The 21,625-nt window shown below is 46.0% G+C and overlaps 3 protein-coding genes across 4 annotated transcripts; 1 reads left to right on the top strand and 2 right to left on the bottom strand.

Moving 5' to 3' along the window:
• Positions 1-4,275: 4,275 nt before the first annotated feature.
• On the bottom strand, positions 4,276-5,917 carry LOC130593623 (5-beta-cholestane-3-alpha,7-alpha-diol 12-alpha-hydroxylase). The gene has a single exon (XM_057398918.1). The coding sequence runs from the start codon at positions 5,876-5,878 to the stop codon at positions 4,346-4,348; it is 1,533 nt and encodes a 510-aa protein (XP_057254901.1). The 5' UTR covers positions 5,879-5,917; the 3' UTR covers positions 4,276-4,345.
• Positions 5,918-8,317: 2,400 nt separating this feature from the next.
• On the bottom strand, positions 8,318-12,406 carry ACKR2 (atypical chemokine receptor 2). Its single transcript, XM_057398923.1, is given in 6 exon segments — positions 8,318-8,631; positions 8,633-9,415; positions 9,418-9,546; positions 9,549-9,664; positions 11,267-11,324; positions 11,922-12,406. Coding segments are annotated over 6 exon segments (1,182 nt in total). The 5' UTR covers positions 11,946-12,406; the 3' UTR covers positions 8,318-8,559.
• Positions 12,407-15,238: 2,832 nt separating this feature from the next.
• HIGD1A (HIG1 hypoxia inducible domain family member 1A) lies at positions 15,239-21,621 on the top strand. Of its 2 annotated transcripts, none has more exons than XM_057398929.1 (4): positions 15,239-15,243; positions 17,018-17,125; positions 19,975-20,109; positions 20,858-21,621. In XM_057398929.1, exons 2-4 carry the CDS (start codon positions 17,023-17,025, stop codon positions 20,905-20,907), a joined length of 288 nt encoding a protein of 95 aa, XP_057254912.1. In that variant the 5' UTR covers positions 15,239-15,243; positions 17,018-17,022; the 3' UTR covers positions 20,908-21,621. The 2 variants fall into 2 exon arrangements, with proteins under 2 accessions (XP_057254912.1, XP_057254911.1); XM_057398928.1 differs by lacking the exon at positions 15,239-15,243 and adding an exon at positions 16,494-16,517.
• Positions 21,622-21,625: the final 4 nt, after the last annotated feature.

Genomic DNA, 21,625 nt, shown 5'->3' on the forward strand with positions numbered 1-21,625 from the left:
AGGTAAGAAGAGAAATATAGACTGTTAACATGGCTCAGCTGCCCCGTGGTAACTTGACGATACATGTGTCACGCCCCCTGGAATAACCAGGGAAGGTTTTTGAATGTATCTAGCCACCAGCCCCAAGCAGCTTTGCAAACCCTTCCCTGAGGTCAGAAAGACTCCATGCATACAAATGGTGGGCACTGGCTTCTGCCCCTGGCCCCAGACATGGTAACGCTTTCAGACGTTACTGCTCATGCCACTGCAGCAGGGTCTGAGGGACTAGTGTGTTTCTCACCTGCCTCCAATCCAAAAGAATTCAGTGACCAGTTATGAAGCGAAAACAGGGAAGAGTGAAGCACTTTTGAGGAGCTAACATTAGACAGCAATGTGTGGAAATAACCTGGCCACCAGACAGTAAAGGCAGCAATGACAATGAAGTCACTACATGCAGATGCTGTGCCACTAAGAGACTTTGCCACTTTGAAGCCAGGCTACTCTTCTCTGGGGAGTGCAGAGGCATATCTACCAGGAGATGTGACAGCAGCATCACTGGCAAATGCTGCATGGTTTAATTCTTTAAAATAAATAAATAAACAAACAAACAAATAAATAAATAAATAAATGCTGCATGGTTTCATTCTTAAAAAAAAAAATAAAAAATCCTGAACTTTCATGTTTCTCTTTCCCCTTCAAAATCTGCTTTCCTTTGCAATGGATGGTGTTAGCTGTGTCATTACTTTGTACTTATAACCTCAGTGTTCCTTTGAATTTCTCTGAAGTGAATGATGTATTTATCTGTGTTTAGAGGAGCAGGAACACAGTTCCTAAAGCATTGCAGTTTAATACTAGAAGTGGTGCAGTTTAACCAGGGGTGATCTTTTCAAATATATTGTTCCAAACCTGAAGCATGCAGCATTATGACTCCTTCCCTTGCACAGGGTGCCTAGGAAGAGCTGTAACTGGCAGCAGAGGAGTTTTCACTGTGCTGCAGAGAGCAGACGCCAACTCAATACATCAAAAAGCTTTGAATGCCAAAGTAATAATTGTCTTCACTATGCACTACATAACTGAAAACCAGGGGTTTAGGGCCAGACTCCATGCTCAGTTCTCTTGGGGAGATAGATGACTTAGACGAGACACACACTGAAGTGAGGTCCATTCCCCAGTAAGCTTTTCAAGACTGTATTCCTTCTAATTTAACGTTTTACAAATCCAGTAAGGTTTCTGTTGGCACAGGCTGGTTCTTTACTCTTGCTGGTACACTTTGGGGTGGAAAACTCAGTGCCTGGGACAGCCCATCGAAGCATAAAACTTCATTGCAGATTAACTTCCACACTCTTCTGTTTATGACTCAGATTAAGTTAGTCTTATTTTTTCCTTTTGTTTATCCCATTTGAGCATGTCTGAAGTCATAACACACTCAATATTGTTTGGTTAAATAAGCCATTCTTACAACAAAGTAAAATCAGATTTTTCTGCTGAATCATGGTCATAGTCATTATTTTTATATCCCTTTCCCAAGGGACCCATCCCTCAACTCTAACCTAGGGTCCCTACAAATGATAACCACAAAGGATAACCACAAAGGATACCTGTGCCTTAGCAGTGAACAACCTTCATGCAAACCGTCCACACAAAGAATCCTCTTGCTAGAGCCTTGGAGTGAGGATGTCTCTTGGGCAGGATGTCACTATGGCTCTGACCTGCCCAGCTATCCCAAGGATTCCTGCGCATGGTTTGGAGCTTGCAAAGATCAAACCATTGACCAGAACATGGGAAGAACTCCATCTTAATTCTTGGTAGGAAAGAATTGAACCCAGAGCTGACAAAAAAAGAGGTAAGAACTGTAGAGAGGGAATATGGAAGTCGGGAAAAGGTGCTGGAATTGCTAATGGGAATATTAGCTGGCACAGTCAAGGCTTGTGCAGTCGCAGGTAGTTTTTGTTTTCCTTGGCTTTGCCACAGCTACTGGATAAGTTTTTGGCTGAATTTGCGCTACTGTAAGGTCTGGGCTAATGCCCAGTTTGCCATTACAAGATAGTTTGCCCTCGGCATGCAGTTACAACATAAGCCTGTCCTCTGCAGAACAAAACACAATCTGGATGTGATGTTTGGACACACGTGCAAATGTTTGAGTTTCGTTCTGTAGTCACACATAACCTCTAATGTCCAAGGTTAGCATCAGCATTAAAATCAACCCATTGTTGTCTGTGTGGTTAAGGCTGTGATTTAACTTCTGTAAGGACTGGTGTTGCCAGAGCCCTGATTATTGAAGGGGAAAAAAGCCGACACAGAACTTGTAGAGCAAAATTTTATCCTGCACTAGATCCAGGGGCTAAAAGAGATGTTTGGGGGCTTATAAGGTCTCAGTGGCTATAGCCTTTAGGGGAGTGAGCTTGTTTTCTCATAGAACCATAGAATGGTTAGGGTTGGAAAGGACCTTAAGATTATCCAGTTCCTACCCCCCTGCCATGGGAAAGGTCACCTCACACTAGACCATGTCACCCAAGACTCTGTCATGCCCAACTTTGGTTTTCCAGCCTCTTCCCATCACCCCATTCCATTCCTTATAGCCTCCTTTGCATAGGATGAGGTCTCAATTTGGAGGGGGGGAGGCACTTTTCAATAGGCATTTTCTGGATACACCATCAGCCCGTGTGACTCAAGGAGAGGGTGGAAGAGCTCACCCCTGACCAAGGCTCGAGCACTGCAGTCCAGACAGCCTGCAACCTCACAGGAGCACACCTGTTCCCAGCCAGCAGGCAGAGTCCAAAATTTCTGGGCTTGTGCAATGATTTGGGTTAAAGCAGGGGCTGGTTTGCTTCTAGGTGTGATCCTGCCTCGGCTGTACGTACCCATGCTCCAGATGTGTTACAGTCAGTAGGATGAAACCAGACACACACAGACAGCTTTTTTTTATCCCCAGAAATAAGACAGAGAGCTTGAATGCACAGCCTCCTGCAGCCCTGGAAAGGCAGGTGACTGCATGCATTCTCACAGATATGTGGAAATGGTACTGTAGGTTATTAGCAGCTTGCAATTCCCTTCTCTTCCATGGATGTGGTAAACAAAATTGGCAAGATCTCTCCTTTTCTTAAACATGGAATGGGAAGGAGCTGTTGCTATGTCATTGCTCAGTACATTCCACCTCTGCTCCCTTGTGGATCTCCTCTCATACAAGAAGGGGACTATAGACAAGACAATTTGAAACCCCAAGGAAATTCTTACATCTCTAGAGAGGATATTTGTTGTTCTGTACCATTTCAAGGGTTTACTATAAGCTGATGCCATCCTGCAATAATAATTCATGCAGAAAACAAATTAGTTGGTAAGGAGCTGGCAACACAATAATGCAGTCCCAATGCTGGTGTGAAGCTGGGCTCACCCCCAGGCTCCCAGGACACTTCACTTACATGACAACTCATCTGGCCTGATCACTGTTTGCACACTAGTGTCAGCTGCCAGCCCCATGGACACATGGGTCTTCCAACTCAAGGTCTTTAAGGAAAGGATTTTAGTAAGACAATAGGGACAGACTGTGCTCATCAGGTGCAGGATGTATCTACCGGTGTACTTGTCTGATGTATGACCAGACAAGTGTATGGACCAGCTGACTATTTTCACACAATCTTTTTTCCTCCTCACAATCAACTCTATTTTCCTCCCCCACACAATAGGGAGAGACTGTGCTGATCAGGGGCAGGGTGTATCTGCCAGTGTACTTGTCCGATATATGACCAGACAAGTGTATGGACCAGCTGATTATTTTACCACAACCTCTTTTCCTCCCCACAATCAACTCTATTTTCCTCCCCCACACAACCAACTTTATTTTCCTTCCCATATCCCATAAATCCCTCCTTTTCACCTTTGGGTTTCCCCCTAAACATCCCACAGTGAGTTCTGTACAGTCTCAAAATGTTCTTCCCCTGGATGCCATAACACGTCCCCCATCCCTTGACAGCAATGCCCCTTACTCCAGCCGGTGATTGAAAGAGCTACTCTGGATGAACCATCATAATGGGTCTCATGCTGGGAACATGGAGGTGATGGCTCTGCTGGGACAGCCCTGGGAGGGACCTGGACAAAATACTTGTTTCTTGGAAGCCCTTAATTTGGGTTCCCACCTGCCAGTAAGTCCCTGTGCTCCTCTGGGCATGTGCAGACGGCTTTTGAGGGGATGATGGCCCCCTGGATGGGGGAAAAAAACACCTCCAGTGGTTGCTTCCAATCTCAATCATTCTGTAATTCCGTGATCCTGTGCTATCAAGTGTTGGCAGGACACTGATCTGATAAGCAGGGGATCATACAATTTATTTCACAGATAACACCAGAACAAACAACACAAAGACTTTGTAAACTAAAAGCGTAACCGGTATCTAAACCGAACATCACAGGCAGGCTGCATTGTCCCAAATCCCCAGCGGCTTATGTCTATGGCTGGGATCTTCTCTTCTCTGTTGACCAGCTCCAGGTCGTACAGACTCAGCATCAAGAATACAAACATTTTAATTTCAGTGGAAGCGAAGAACCGCCCAGGACAGATGGATACTCCTGCCCCCCAAGGCATGTTGAAGTATTTCAGCCTCTTCCCATTTTTGTAGAAATATTTCTTGGTGCCATCTGGGTTTATGAAGCGGTCGTACTTAAATTCATGAGGCTCAGGGTGAATTTCTGGGTTCATCTGCACAGACATGTGCGGGAACAGGGCCACCCTGTCTCCTTTGCGGAGGGTGTACTCTGTCCCACTGCTTGTCTTAAGGCTGATGTCCTCCAGAACAGCTCGGATCAGTATTGGGGCTGCAACCAGCCTCAGGGTCTCCTCCAGAGCACTGTCCAGAACTGGAGTCTGGTTTAACATGTCCCTAGTGACGTTAATTGGTGGGCTCCCTGGCTTCGTTTCTTGGGCATTCTCCCTTGAGACTTTATCTACCTCATCCTTCACAGCCTTCATTGCTTCTTCATGTTTCATTAGGTACAAGAGAAGCCAGAAGGCAGTTGGGCCTGTATTGCCTTGGGATGCCCAGAGTAGCATAAACATGAAACGATCCCGCATGTACTCAGGGACACCGTTTTCTGCCAGAAGCTGGTTTTGATCACTTATCCACCCACTGATATTGTCCTTTTGCCAGCTTTTCTTCACAGACAGCATGCTCCAGAAGAGCTTCTTCAGTCGTTCAGCTTCTATTTTGTCCTTGGGAGGCAGCACAGCAAAGGCCAGGCGAGGGAAGAGGCGGTCGTACTTCCGAAACTCATGGAACATCTCGTTGGAGTGGATGCGATCTTGCTCATTAGCTTTCTCCTTGTTTTCTGCCCCTTGGTGTGGCTGGGTGCCATATAGAGCCAGGTACCCAGCTCTGAAGACAATATTGTAGCAGTAGTCAAAGAGGCTATCCTCTCGCCACACTCGCTTCTCCTCTCCTGAGCTCAGGTTGAAAAGCATCAGCTTCTTAAAGTTCTCCATGGTGGCTTGTGTCATGACAGTGAGACCGTCTCCCATCAGATGCTTCGTGCTTGATGCATGAATTATGCTGTGGTTGGCTTCAATGGGCTTGTAGCCAAAAACCTGCAGGACGAGTTTAGATGCAAAAGTCCTAAAATCTAATTTAGATCGTGATTCCTTCACAATGGCTCCAAAGCAGGATGGGTCCAACACAAAGGTGAAGTAATAGCCACCAATCAGCACCGTGAAAATATCCCCATGTTTTCTCTGCATCTTTTTCAGAAACCTTGAAGTGTCCTTTCTGAAATCCAGAGCATACCCCAGCCAGGGAATTATACCTTTGTCTAGAGGTGGTTCACCAGGTCTCTGTCTCCGAAACATACCCAGGAGGTAGAGCCCACCGAACAGTAATCCTATCAAGGTACAGAGGAGAATCTCGCAGAGTGCCATGAGAGCTCTGTGCCCATCCAGCACGTTGGACTACAACTAGATTGGGGCAGAAACGTGCTTTTTATTCCCATCCAGCAATGGATATGCAGATGTGAAGCTGACGACCTCTGTCCCTATTGGCAGGAAGCGTTCACCTTTCCCCTGTAAAGCACTGCAATGTGTACACTTCCCTTGATGAACACAGATTTTTAAGGTGGAAGGTATGTTGTAATCAAGTTACCAGGCTGCTGTGTAAGGTGGATGGGTTTTGATGTGTGCTCTGTAGCAGCTTAAAAAGAATTCCCTTTCCTAGGCTGCATGGAGCTCAGGTTTTGAAAAAGAAGGTTCAGAGAATTTCACTCAGTGATTTCTGCCAGTAAGATCAGGCTATGGATACATGCTGCAGGCTGAAAACCTGAGAGAAAGAGCAGATGTTGGAAATGCTACTGGAAATGAGCTCAGGACCAAGGGAAGGAGGTTACAGCTGAGCTAATTTGGCCTCAAAATAGAAGAGAAGAAAAGGTCTGTAACATTTTGATGTTCTCCTGCACACAGTGTCCCATGAGTGCTTTCCCAGTGAGCGCTGCAAGCACTGCTAACCCGTATGAGGGTAAATCAAACCAAGTCTGCTTGCCCCATGAGTGATGAGGGCTTCAATCAGTTGCATTTGCTTTGCACCAGATGAGTCTGGAGTCTGCAAATGGCCAAGCCTGCCTCCTGGCTAGAGAGCAGCAGTGCCTAGGATGGATGCCAGCACTTTCTTCTGGGCCAATGCATGCACGCTCGGCACCTGCAAATCAGTCATGTCCCCTCCAGCCAGTGGAGGGCCCACAACCCTCTGCCCTCCTGCTCCCACCCCTGTATACTTGGCAGTTTTACTCATCTTCCCTTCTGCTTCTTCATCTCTCTTGCTCCCCATTCTCTGGATGGAGTCTGGGGATGATGCCAGGGATGCCACGCGCCCATCCGGCACTATGCCTCTGGGTGCTGCCACCCTGATCTGCACAGCCTTGGTCCCAGCCACTGGCACTTGGACCTCACAGCACCTTCATGCAGGATAGAATGACATTGTCACTCTCTATGTGAAAAGATCTAGTAAACAAAAAAGTATTTAATAGAATGTGAAAGAAAAAGTATTTAATAAGGAGATAGGACAAACTGCTGTGAGCAGTCATCGGGAATGTTGCTTACAGCCCCTTTTACACCCCCCCTTCCCCCATTTCCCCCACCTTTGCCCTTCCCCTGAGCATCCCATCACAAGGTTTGCACAATCCCACGAGCCCTGCTCTGTATGGGATCACAATCTATTTTTGGTTTCACTTCCCAGCTGCATTCTCCTTCCATGTTCCCTCTCAGGGACCTGACCCCTGCAGTGACGGACACATCACAGTATCAGCTAGATATTTACTCTAGGTTTGTTGGTTATTTTGTTGGGCTTTTTGTTTGTTTGTTTGTTTAAAAGTTCCCATCCCTACCATTTTGGAAGCAGCTGGCAAGAAACAGCAGTGAAAACAATCCACCTTCCTTGATTAACTCAAAGCCCTTTTTGGTCCAGTAGTCTTGTCTAGTGATAAAATTAAGGTGATGAGTGTTTTCTTTTAAATTATTGATTTTATTTGTACAATTCCAGGCAACTCCCAAGTTCAATAGCTCGCCAGGCTGGAAAGGGCCCATGTAAGGTTCAAGAGTATCTGGGGTGAATAGTATCTTTAAATAAAGGTCAGCAAACTAGTAACTTTGAATTTTAAGGCTATATTGGCTAATAAGGATTGGCTAGCAGCTATACATGCTCTTCTGTTCAAGGAGGCCATGCTCTCAGTCTGTGGTTTTGCAAAGCCAATATTTATATTAAAGATGGTATCTGTGGGTCTTTCTATCTTGTCAAAACAAATCTTTGAGAAGGCAAATACCTCCACCACTGTTCTGCTAAGCACAGTTGGTTTTTTTCTCTTTCTCCCTGTTTGTTACTGGTTTGTACTTTGTTGTTGATCAAACTGATCTCTAATCAAAGATCTGTCCCTTGGAATGACACAGTTTCCTGCTCAGCAGACCTGAGTGTGACATAGCTCTTCATAACAGAGAAACTTGTCATTGGTCAGATAGCTTCATTTAAAGGTGCCTAATTCCTCATGTTGTCTCTCCTGGTAGACAAAGGGATGAGCCTGATTGAACACAACTACCTGGCAGATGGTGAAAGCCAGAAGTAAAGCCACCCTCGAGGCTGAGCTTCAGGCCACCTGTGTCTGGCCTGATGAGCATGGCAAATCCATTCCCCAGCCCACAGCACAAGCTGGAGGATGACAGAATGGCTCTCCTCCATCAGACCCTTCAGACCCTTTGGGATCTAAGAGGAGAGAAGTTCCGCACAAGTTTCAGTTTGCATTTTAATGGCACAGCATCTAGACAGGCTGCTCCTTCATTCACTAGTGCCAAACAGGAGGTAGTGAATGACATTCACATACTCCAGACAGGAGCTGGGCTTCTCGCACATTAATAAAACCCGGTCAATCCTTTTATAATAATACCAGTCACAACAGAAACAAATCTCTCATGTACTTTTCCAATCCCAGTGTGGAAAATCCTCATCTTGATGCTGGTGCTAGGATGAAATATCTGGTTACTCACCAACTCCATCACACAGCCATGACCAGTAAAGTACACTATAGAGGGCATACACACAGTCTAAATAATGTAAATATTTATCATGCATTTGTGATACTCAACACTTCTATCTCAGCTGCATATCTGCTGCAAGATTGGCTTGTCTCTTGAAGGCTGGATGTCAAAGAAAGCACTTCTCCGGAAAATGGCCTGGGGGATCTTCCATAAACATAACCTGAATCATTTTTTCACAAAGGCATATAGAAAGAGGTTAAGACAGCAGTGGACAAAGGACAAACTCTCCGTGATCTGCATGGCACAGTCCAGTCGTCTACTGCTGCTTTCACAGCTCCTGATCACGCCAACATCTTGCAGGGAGTGAAGGATGAGGACAATGTTGTAAGGGAACCACAGGACAAAAAAGACACCCACCAGAGTAAGGACTAAGCAGAGTGCTCTCTTTGAGCCAGGCATCTGAGACATAGGGAGGACACACGCTATGCGGGAATAGCAGAACATCATGAAGAGGAAGGGAAAAAGGAAACCCAGGGTGTTTTGCATGACCCAAAAGACAACTTTCCAAAATAAGTGATTCTGGCCATAATCATGGGCACACACGATGGTTTTGTTGTGGATTTGTGTTGTGCTGGTGAAGAGACCATCAGGAATGGAGAGAAGTATGGAAAGGACCCATCCCACCAGCAACATGAGGATGGACTTCCTCCACGTCATGGAGCTATTTGAAGAGCAAGCATGAACTATCTGCAGACACATGTCCAGACTCATGCAGCTCACAAAACAGAAACCACTGTAGAAATTCACAGTGTACATGGCATTTAAGACCAGGCACAATATGTCCCAGGTCACCCACTGAGAAATGTACAGAGCCCAGAAAGGAAGGGTTAATAGCAAGAAGAAGTCTGAAACCATCAAGTTCAGCAGATACACTTTGGAAACTTCTTTTTCTTCTTGATGTCCATAATGAGAACAATAAAGAGGAGGGCATTCCCGGCCAACCCGACCAGGAAGACCACAGTACAAAACAATGGCAAAAATACTGTGCTGAAGGAGAGTACCTCTTTTTTTTTTTGCAGGGGCCATACTGCTTGTAATCCTCCTCATCCAAATACTCATACAGATAGTCACTCAAACTGGCAGCATCCATCAAGGCTGCAGCGGTTGCTGTTGCATTTGATAAATGGCTGCCTAGGAGCAAAAGACAAGTGATGGGGATCAAAATGTTATTCCAATTCACACAGGAAAGGCAAGCATCACATCATGGAGCATTTTCCTTTAGTCCATAGGTTTAAATTTATGCCACTTTCTGATAAGTATTTTGTATCCTCCACTCCTTGGCCTTTCCCTATGGCATGGGGACAGCCGTCTACACATACATATGAAAATAAATAAAATAAAATAAAATAAAGTTCAATTCTGGTTTCCTTACTCTGACATATTCAAACTTGAAAGCAAAAGAGCAGCCTCCTCTGACACAACTCACCACTTCCTTCTGATGCCACTGCAAGCTTTTGAAAAAAATTCTGCTCTAAGTTACAGGAAATCCTCCACGACACCTTGCGGTGAGCTGCTTTAGACTCACCCAGGTCACAACTGAGAAAGCAGCATCTCAATTCTCAGTGAAGCAGAACCTGCCACTGACACCTTTATGTTGATGCAGCTGCTCCCTCAGGTGAAATGCTCAACATCTCACTCCTGGTTGAACACTGATCCCTCTCAATGCCAACTCTAGGACACCAAGCTATGGATTTTTGTAAAAGGTATTAGGAAGTGTAAAATATGGATTCATAAAATCATAAAATGGTTTGGGTTGGAAGGGACCTTAAAGATCATCTAGATCCAACCACCTGCCATGGGACACTTTCCACTAGACCAAGTTGCTCAAAGACTTAATGAAGGTAAGGACATGTAGGAACCAAAATCAACTCCTGAATCAAAGTCAGAGGTAAAGATTTAGCTGGAAGGATGTTGCTGGAGTTGATCCTGCATGAGAGGATGCATGGGCTGAAACACTGCTGACCGAGGAGAGCGAGGGCCGTGAGGTTGGCCACTCCCCAGGACTGAAGGGTGGTGTCAGTGTTTAGACAGCTGCAATCCAGATTTCAGGAAATGATGACTGATTTGGAGAGCTTACTACTTCTGCAGTCTGATTTTCAGAAAAAAAATTAAAAAAAAACCCCACATAAGAACACTACAAGGGTTTCATTTTCTAAAAGCCATCCAAACTGGGCAATGGTTGTCACTAAAAAGCCTGTCTTGTGCAGTGGGAGATGGGATCTGCCTGAGCTACCTCCCAACAGTACCATGAAGTTCATTGTGAGGTTTAAAAATCAAGCCTAATCACCAGGCTCTGAGAATAAACCAGGGCTGTCACAGAGAAAAATCGTGCAGATACCACTCCACCCCTAAACCATACCATTTTTCAGCCATGGCCAGAGATGCCCACCTTTCTCCTGGGGCTTATTCTTCCAGCAATCCAAGGCATGACTGTGTAGCTCCCTGCCTGCACTCACTCCTGCCTTGCTCTCTTTGACGATATTTCTCTCATTGCCCAGGAGACCTGCAGCCACCAAGTAATGATAAAATGAAACTGCTGGTCCCTGGTTGTGCTACACATCCCAAGGGGAACATACACCAAGGTGGCTCTGCAACTTCTAGGTATGGCTCCCTTCCCACAAACACCCCAGGAAAGGGGGCACACACAGGCTAAGCAAAGTACCTGAGGCTCAGAGTGGGGTGCTGAGGAAGCCTGTGAGTGTGCAGCTGTAAGGGGTGAAGTTGTGGACAAACCTGTTGTAGTCCCATGTCTAAAATTGTTCAAATACTCATTCCAGGCACTTCCAGGCAGCTGAAAACAGAATTTGTTTTGGGCTGGATTGAAATGTTTTCTTGATGTCTTGCAGTTCTTTGGTGATTGCCACAGGGCACTTCAGACAGCAGCCACACAGAGCAGAGATCTGCTATGGGAGAGTGATACAGTAAGACTGTTCTGGGCATTAGCTTATATATATATATTTCAGAGAAGAACCGTGCTTCTCTATATGCAGCTCTGACTGTATGCCCTTGAAAGGAAATCAAAGCTCCCCACCCTTCTGAACACAGCAACACCCAGCAAGATTCTCAAACACCTCTCCCCACACGCCCTCTGCTCCCATAACAGGACAAACCATCTCCAAAGTTTCCATTTCTGGGTCTCTTCCAGCCCACCAGGATGCCTTTTCTCCCTTTGCCGCATCTTCCTCTCTCTGCACCATGCTGGCGCTGACATTCACATGCCCATCCCCATAGCTCATAGTGGAAAACTGAAAACATAGGCTGAGCTCAGAGATTAATTCCAAGCTTGCTGAAGCACCAGTGCCTAGGAGCTGGCTCAAGAAGAAAACAGAATTTCTCCAGGTTTCTCATGCTGCTTTGTCTACAAGTAAGAAGGAGAAAATGCACTTACAGGAGCTTCTTCTCCTGTCCCCATCCTGCCAGATGCTTGAATCAACTTTTAGGAACCTCTTTTACTTGTGTAAGAGCATGGGCAGGAAATTTGAGTTCAGCGTGACCTCCCTGGTTTTGTTCTGCCTTTCCTGGTGTTAATCAGTGGGTGACAGCACTGAAGGAATCATCTCCACCCCACATCTGAGCATGAATCCCTCTACAATATCTAGAACTGGCACCTGCACCCAGAGTTGGGCTTTGGCACTTGAGATACCCCTCAGGACACAGCACCTTCTGCCACCAGTGCCATGAGGACCCAGCACCCTCCTTCATAAACACAACCTACTCTTGTATAGCTGGAGTCAGACTTCACATTAGGGATGGCCCGAGCTGCAAGGGCCAAGGATCCATGTCAGCACATTGTGAATATCACTGGTGGATCCTGTGCACCCCAACATGCACGGGCTGAGTGGTGAGTCCACACACAAAATAGTCTGAAGCAGGCTCCTCTGGGATGTGCCACACCAGGGTCACCCAGGCAAGCACACAGACCAGCCACTTGCTTAAAGATAACCAGTTGCTTTTGCTTTTCTTCTCTCCATTCCTCCATGCATGCTTTGCGTCTGTGCTCCCTGATCCTTCTCTTTTCTTTGCCCCATCTCCTTCCAATTAAGTGGTATTTTTCTTTCTCTCTGTTCCATCTGGATTTGCTGCATACCAGCCCCAGATGTGGCAACAAGTTCCCTCTTTTTTGTTTTCTAAAAGCTTTCATTAGTGGAAATATTTGTGGTTGTAGAACAGACGGATATTAAGATTAGATCATGTCCACCCTGCCCATGTCCCAGCTCCCCTGGGCAGGACTGGATCTGCTTGGTCTCTGCACTGAGAGGCTCTCAGGGCTGAGCCCCTGCTGTAGAAATCTGCATTTTTTTCCAGGAAATCTGAATAAGCCACATGCTACTTGGATGGTGCAGAGTCCTCATCCCCTGCAGAGCAGAAATGGTTACCAGTGGGGCCGTCGGGCCCTGGCAGCTCTGTGGGGACAATCACATGTCTTTTCAGGCACTAACAAAGCCTTGCAAGTGGTACCAGAATAATGAGCTTATTGCCATGGTTGAAGATACAAAGATTGACAACAGCAGAGATGTGCCAGCCTCTTGGCACTGCCACAGGGACGCTGGGGGAAGCTCCATGGCACAACCCTTTGCTTGTTTGTCAAAGGTGTCTCTGATGAAATGGATTATTGGAGAGGTTTTAGAACATCACTGTTGTTGAGTGGTCACCTAGCAGCTCATTTCCTTCAGCCCACCAACAAACAGGGCCAGAGGGAACACTCTGACTGTGTCAAGGCCATCCTCCATGCCAGCTCTGGTGTGCTTTATAAATCCCAAGCCACCTTGGTAAAAACAGGAGAAAAGAGCAGCAGCGATGACCACAGCTCCAAATCCAACCTGCCCCATGGTAGGTGGATTTGCAGAGAGAAATACATTATTTTTACCCATTTTCGTGTTTGCTGCCATCAGCTGGTGTACATGTGTGCCTGCATTTAAAACATAGCCGATAATATATATAGGCAATGTACAGATTATTAAGAGAGCAAGAAGCTGATTGCAAAGCTGAGGCACCAGACATGCACACAAGGATGCTACAGCTGACAACAGTTTCATTAGCCCAGCAATTACAATGAAATAAGTTTTTTGTTTTAATTGAGTTTCTCCCCTAAAGCACATATTGCGCAGATCTGCAGGGATTTAAATATGCCTCTAAGAGTCACTAGAGAAAGTAGCCTTCACAGTAATCTATTACAAGATTTTAACTCAATTCGGGAGCTGGTAATTGCATAGATCTTTTAAATTTATTTTATTTTTTAGACTCTGCAGAGCCCTAATGGCTTTGGCAATTAAGGTAACCAGATTACTGGTAATAGGGAGCACATTTAGAGAGATACAGCAGCTATCTGAGCTGCTTTCTTTTATGCTTCTGAAAATGCTGTGTCAGTGGTAGGGTGGCCCTGCAGGAGCAGCAGCTCTACGTCCCCCGTTGCTCAGAGCTGGGGAGACACAAACACTGCACCAGAGCACTGCAAAGCCAGTCAGGGTTTTTGGAGAAAAGGACTCTGCTATTTTGCTCTGACAAGTGTCCCCTGGTTTATGGGAGGGGGTTAGGCATCTTCAGGATCCTAGAAGATTTTTCCAGCTGCCCCAGAGTCTGGTTTGCTTAAAGTGAGAAGCAATTTGTGGGTTGTCTTTGGGCTTCAGAATCCACTGCCTGGCATACAGCAGGTGCAAAGCGAGCTCTGTTTAATAGCTGGAATTCAGGAAAAAATAGTCAACGAGACAGCTGAGTATCAAGATAACCAGACCGATGGAAATCTGGCCTCTGACTTTTGAGCTCTGCTACAGAGCTTCCACCTGATGTCACAGTGTGGGTTTATATTGACATGAGAAGTTCTGAACTGGGGTTGTTTAGTCTGGAGAAGAGAAGGCTCAGGGGGGCCCTTATCACTCTTTACAAGTACCTGGAAGGAGGTTGTAGTGAGTTGGTGTCAGTCTCTTCTCCCAGGTAACAAGCGATAGATCAAGAGGTAACCTCCTCAAGGGAAGTTTAAACTGCATATTACGAAAAATTTCTTCACTGAAATGGTAGCCAAGCATTGGAACAGGCTGCCCAGGGAAGTGGTGGAATCACCATCCCTGGGACTGTTCAGTGATATACCTGGCCCTCGGTGATATAGTTTAGTGGTGGACTTGGCAGTCTACGTGTTAATGGTTGGACTTAAGATTAACTTGAAGGTCTTTTCCAACCTAAATGATTCTACGATTCCAAGTTACAGGAAAACTGCAAAGCTGTTTTCCCATCCTGCAAATGACAGCCTAAACCCCTACGTTCGGGGGTTCAACCCGGAGCCCCTGCGTTTTGCAAACCCTAGATACTCGTGCCCGGCCGCCATGGGGAAAGGGTCCAGCTCCGCGCAGGGCCGCGTCCCGCTGTCCGTTTAGCAGGTCTGAGGGGCGGGCAGCGGCTGGGACGGGCCGGGCTGCTGCAGGTGACAGGGCCGGATCCCCAGCACGCCTCCACGCCAGCCCCAATTCGAAGAGCCCCGTGATCACATCCCGCCCCGGCCCGCGGTGACAGCGGCCGCGCTCTGGATTGGCTGTCGGAGGGTGGGTTGCCGCGCGGCATGCTGGGAGTCGTAGTTCTCCGGCCCCACCCGCGGGAGCCTACGGCCGGGGAGGCGGGGCGCACCGGGCCAATAAGAGGTGGGGGGCGGGGCCAGGCGCGCAAACGCCGGCCGGTTTCAGGATTCAGGAGGGCGACGCAGCGGCGGCGGTAGCAGCGTGGTGAGGAGGACCTGTCCTTGGAGCGTAACTGGGGAGGGGACCCGGGGTGGCGACCCTAAAGCTGCGGGAGGGTATCGGGGGCAGATAGAAGGGCAGAGGCCCGGGGTGGAGTGGAGGTGCATGGGGCTGGAGTGGGGCAGAGGCCTTGTGTGGAGTACGAGGGCCTAGTGCTGGAGTAGAGGGAGGGCCCCGGGCGGGTCTGGGCGGGGGAAGGCAGCCCGGTGGTTCTGTGGGGTGCTAGGTCCTGTCACATGCCCACCCGTGGCAGAGCCACCCCTTGTGGGTGCGGCACGGGCGTCCCGCGCCTCCCTGCTGCGGTATGGGGCAAGTCAGGGCAGTGATGTGTCCCACGGCCACACGAGGTGAAGGTCACGGAAACGTCTCGCGGTGGACAAATTGCTTCACTTCGCGGTATCCTTCCCTTGTGTGAATCTCACCTGCGGCTGTTCCCGCCTCTCCAGCGTGACGGAGGGGTGGGGGGGGTTTGTGTGTGTGCCCTCTCAAGTTTCCTTCTCCGAATGAGTCAGGCTAAAATATAACTTCCATTTAGCAAATAAGGGTAGCGGTAGGAGGCACAGAAAGGCCAAATCCTTTGGCCTGCAGAGGCTTGCGTGTTTAGTTTAAAACCCAGGCAGTCTGAAATGGCTGCTAACCGGGGAATACAGCCACATTTGAAGTGCATCTTTCGCATGTTAATTTAAGCCCGTGCTTAAGTTAAATTCCTGATGGCTTATTTCAAGAGCTTGGAGTACATTCATGTGCCCCCAAGGTGTACGTGGCTGCTGAGCCTCTTTATGGCCAAACAGGAACAATACAGGTAGAGGTTTTTCTAGTAGAGAGCTTTGTGATGTTGTTGAACTAATTGTGCTGGCATAAACAGTCACCAATTGAAGAATTATGCTTGTGCCAAGCACTGAAGAAAGAACAGGTTCTCAGTGCAGCTGCAATGGGGACAGGACAAGAAGCTGGCAGGTTTTGGTGGATGGTCTCTCTGGTTTGGTGATGATGGCTCTGTGAGTACAGCCCTCCTCATGGCCATTGCTGCTTTTTCTTTAACTAGGGGGCATGTGAGAAATCACCTGTGCTGCAGCAGAAACTCTGATCATCCTCCTGATGTGCCCCCACATGAGTCTGTGCCAATCAAGGGCTTCACAACTTGCTTTGGCTCCTCCACAGCTGCCATTTTATATTCTTGCATTTTCCAGTAGGCATTTGAAACCTTACTGAAGTGTCAGATGAGGTGGGAAGAGGTGTAGTGACCAAAAAGCTGCCAGGTAGGGCTGACCTTCTGCAGCAGCTTGCGCTTTCCCCAAGCGCTTCAAGTGCCGCTCTTGGCAGGGAGCGAAAGAGAAGAAATGAACTTTCCTGAGGTCAGAGCTGCTGTTAGGGAATTGTCTGTGGAAATAAAGCAGTGTGGTGGAGGACAGATGTCCTGAAAGGAAATGCAGGCAGTGACCAGAGCTTTCAGTGGCTTCTTGCTGCCCATGAGGGGCAGCTGGGGTCTGTAATTGTGTGAAAGCCATGGCAGAAATTTGTTGCTTCAACACTTTTTCTTTTGTCCTGTCCTTCCCTTTCCTAGTATGCAATGATCTTGTTTTCCAGGACTTCACTTGAATTAATTCATCTGTATATAGCTCATCAGCTCGAGTCTAGCTGTTGTGCTTTTATCTTGCTACTCAGTTCACTCATGGACTATGTAAGGGAATTTATTTTTCTAAAAGTTCTCTTAACTTGGTGTTTCTAAATCCTGAAGAGAGACTCCTTGTCTTCACAGCCACTATGTCATCTGGCCAGGAATCCGTTTTCCCTGAATATGAGACTGAAACCAGTCAGACATCAAAGCTGTTAAGAAAATTTAAAGAGACGCCATTTGTACCAATTGGTAAGTATAAAGATGAATAAATGTGTTTACACATAGATCTTTCTTTTCACGGGCAATCAGTAGGGTTAATGCTCTTTACCTTTTTCCCCATTAATGGGAAATTACTTTGAAATTACTTCGTTGTGTAGGCTTTTTGTATGCTGACAGTGGTATTCCTTCTGCCCAGAATGGTGTTTGTTCTGCAAGATACAGGGAAATTAATGATTCTTGTTAGCTTAAATAGAAACCTCAGAACCTACAATTGCAAGTGGGAAAAAAAAACAGCCAATCAGCACACCCTGAAAGATTGATTAGGTGAGCTTAAAAAAGGATGTTTAGGTGATCCTGTTAAGTGTTAGAGACTGTGTTTTCTAGCCATTCTGGAGTGTACGGTTGATGGGAAATACGTGATCTTTACAAAGTGACTTTAAAGCCAACAAAATACAACCTAGAAGTGTCTAAAATACAACCTGCCAGCTAAATATGGCACCCTCCTCTGCTGTTATCCTTAGTTTAAAATGCATTTTCTTAGTAGGTTTTGCAGTGCCCCAGCTTGAGGAGGCTGTTGAAGTTTTCAGCCTCTCTGCTGAAACCCTGAGAAAGCCTCAGGGGAGGGAGAGGGTCAGTTGTATTCATCCCAAGAGCTTTCCTCTGACTGGGAACTGCCTCTGATGTGAGACACGTTTTGATTTCCAGCCGCCTAAAATGGAGAGCAGTCAGGTCACTTGGGGTGAACTGTTTCAGGCGTTTGCCAGGAGATATCTGTCACCAGTCCGTGTGGTCACAGGACTTTGCTTTCCAGCTTCCTAGGGCATACTGTGAACTCTGTGAGTTCAGGTTTTCCTGAGCAGATTGGCACAATTTAACCTTCAGCCTATGCTGGAGCTAGCTTGAGTGCCCTAAAACTCTTAATTGGTATTTAATGAAGCTGCCACGTGGGTCGTGCACCAGTGAAAGGTTTACGGCTTCACAAGTGGAACTGGTGATACTCCTGTTCAGGGAGACAAGCTGTCCCAGCTCTCATTGGTAAAATATACACTACACTTAAAACTTGGCAGCCTCTTTTGTGCTATGTAAATAATCATCCTAAATAGGAAATGAAGTAGATGGAATTGGGAAATCTTATGCATTGGTGCTCTGTATTCCATGAGACCATCAGTATACACAGGTTGGAGCTGGCATATCCGGGGCTGTGGTTGATCTGTTGAAGAACAAAAAGTTCATTCTTTCCCTGTGAAAGAGACCTGGCTGAATCTCTCCCCCCACATCACAGGACCAGTAACACGACTTGTCCTATCCCAGTGAAAGTTGTCTATGTGTGACAACACCTAAAATAACAACCTCAAGTAGGATAGTGGGTATGTCAGGCTGCACCCACATGCTGGGGGTCAGATCTGCAGGTGAGTAGGGTTCTTGGATGTGAGCTTCTGTCCTGGAAAGAGGATGTAAGCAGCACTTACTCCTCCTGAAAATTAGCCAGGAAACTCTGAGCTACTGCTTTGGCATTTTAACGCTAGTGGAAATCCTAGAATGGTTTGGGTTGAAAGGCACCTTAAGGATAGGAAGAAGTTGTTCCCTGTGAGGGTGATGAGGCCCTGGTACAGGTTGCCCGGAGAAGCTGTTGCTGCCCCATCTCTGGCAGTGTTCAAGGCCAGGTTGGGCGGGGCTTTGAGCAACCTGGGCTTGTGGAAGGCGCCCCTGTCCATGGCAGGGGGGTTGGAGCTAGGGTTAGGGAAGGGACCTTAAAGACCATCCAGTTCCAAATCCCTGCCACAGGCAGGGACACCTTCCACTTGACTAGGTGTCAAAGCCCTGGCCAAGTAACAGCTGGAGTTTATAGACAGCAGACGATCAAGAGATCTGAAGATCTCTAAAGATCTGTATTCTTGCCATTGTTACCAAAACAGTGAGGCAAATAGCTGCAAAAAACCAGCAGCAGCAACTAGCTCATTAGCTCACATTTGGGAAGGATTTACTTGACCATGTAAAGGAAACCACAAAAGCCTTTAAATAACAAAAAAATAATTTTTCAATGTCTAAGGTTGCCTCATAAGAGTACCCCTATTCTGCCCTAGCCGTTTTTATGTAAGATTTTGTGTGAATGGCAGAAGGTGCCTCTGAAACTGCTCTGCTCTTGTAGGAAGCAGGAAATCTATGGAAAGTATATGAAGACCTAAAATGGTATTTACCGCTACAGTCTTACTTAGTTTTGGATCCTTTTCTATTATATGGGTTTCAGTTGAACCGTTGTACCATCACATGGTTGACTGGTGTTGGCCCCATGAAATCCTGTTTCTGCTTGATGTCATTTAATTTAAAAGCTATTTTTATATTTCATAATGTAACATAATCTAGGAATTATATGATGTTCTCTGTAGCTTGTCTCTTTGTGTATGAAAATGACAATCTCTTGCTCTTCTTTGCACTGACTTGTGCATAGAATGAGGGGACACATGAGTGGATTCAGTAGACAGGGCAAGACTTGTCATCCACATAGAAACAGTAATTTGACCAAAGCATGGTTATTTTAGAACAGGGGGAAACGCCTCAAGTCATGCCAGGGGATGTTTAGCTTGGATATTAGGAGAAATTTCTTCACCAAAAGTGTTATCAAGTGTTGGAACAGGCTGCCCAGGGAAGTGGCTAAATGGCCATCCCTAGAGGGATTCAAAAGACTTGCACATGTGGCACTTAAGGACATGCTTCAGTGGTGGCCTTGGCAGTGCTTGGTTGACAGATGGACTCGATCTTCAGGGTCTTTTCCAACATAAATCACTCCATGATTCCCAGGGTATTTTGTTTAGATGGGTCACTTCACACATCCCTGATGTTGATCTCGACTCAGAAGGATGCTTGCCTCTTTCTTGCAGGAATGGCTGGCTTTGCCATGTTGGTTGGGTATGGGCTGTACAAATTGAAGCACAGAGGTGACATGAAAATATCGCTTCACCTGATTCACATGCGGGTGGCAGCCCAGGGCTTCGTCGTGGGAGCGCTCACGTGTGGTGCGTACTGAACAGGAGGACCTCTCACATCATCTCTTCTCTTAGTGGTTTACACAGCCTGCATGAAATGTTGGGGTGAAAGTGTGCCATCTGTTACATTTTAGGATGTTTATGCTCATGACTGGTGTTTGCTCAGGCTTCCTAGAGTAGTGTGAATTTTAACTACACATTTAATATTAAGCTGTGCTAACTCTGAGAGTAGAAGTTTTGACTGCTTTTAGATGTGGAAAGTATGTGAGGTTCTGCAGATGTTGAAATTAAGAGGTAATAAAAGAATGGTCTGCCATTAATATTTCCCCTTGTAGGTATGTTGCTGTTCCTGAATATAGCACATTGGAAGACCAGTTTATGTAGAGTGTAGTATTATATATTTTTGTATATATATTTTCAGGACTGAACGTACCAGTGTGTACATCCCAGGTCTTATCTGAGTGTTTCAGCTATGTATGTGTGTCAGTGCCTATCCCGTGAAACACTGTTGATACTGTATTCCCAGAAGTTACAACAGAGAAGCCTGACTGCAAAGTAAACTAGAATTAGCTTGGGATCAGGATTTTCATATACAGTATAATTCCATATCAGATTTCTCTGTATATGAAGAAGTCAGTGTTCATCACTGCTATAAAAAAAAAAAAGAGGAAGGGAAACATTATTTCATGACTGAGACTCTCTCTTACTCTTCAAATTGAAACTTGTTACTTCTTGTTTAACAAAGCTTTCCGATTGTGTTTGTATTTCTGTCTTGTAGGTGTGCTGTATTCGATGTTTCAGGAGCATGTGCTGAAGCCCAAAGAGTAGCATAAAGCTCATTGAAATCTCTGTCCTGGTGGTTGCCTGTGTACTGCAGCTACAAACCTCCTATCAAGGGGTTCTTGAGGAAGAACAAAAAACACGATATTAGAGAATTGCCCTGTATATATTTGGTGTACAGAACACTGTCTTGGAGCTGGCAGCCTAAATGATTGTGCACTGGGGTAGTGGGTGTCAGGGTCTGCTTTGATTGATATTAGCATATCCCAGTTTTTAGGGGATATAGTAGAGTACAATGCCTTTATCTTCTCCTCAACTATCAATACTTTCCTAAAATTGGTGGCTTCTTTTCCTGCCGTTGCCCAAAACCACAGTCTGAACTAGCTTCTGTGAGGCATTGGGCAGCATGTGGAGGCCAGGCCTGTAAGTGTCGTGAATGCTTTGCTGTCATTTTCTATCTTGTGTATTTGTCAGCCTCCATCTTTGTAATTTAGAAGCTTCTAGTAGCACTAAATGGTTTCTAAAATATTGAGAGAGATATGAACATCTATTTTATTTTTTTTTATTTAAGGCATAAGTACTTGGTATGTTGCAGCTATTTAAATGTTATATTTATTCATTTTAATGAGGACACAGGCTCCCTATTTTTACTATAGATTTTCAGACTCTTGAATTGCTATATTTTGTAACTTTATTTACAGTGTTCTTCTGAATAACATTTAACTGTAACGTTTAAAATAGATATTGTGGAAATTAACCTTTATTT

Source organism: Pezoporus wallicus, unplaced genomic scaffold (assembly GCF_028554395.1).
Source record: "Pezoporus wallicus isolate ANWC-B61680 ecotype Strahan unplaced genomic scaffold, APGP_CSIRO_Pwel_v1 contig_3487, whole genome shotgun sequence".
In the NCBI taxonomy this organism is placed as follows: Eukaryota; Metazoa; Chordata; class Aves; order Psittaciformes; family Psittacidae; genus Pezoporus; species Pezoporus wallicus.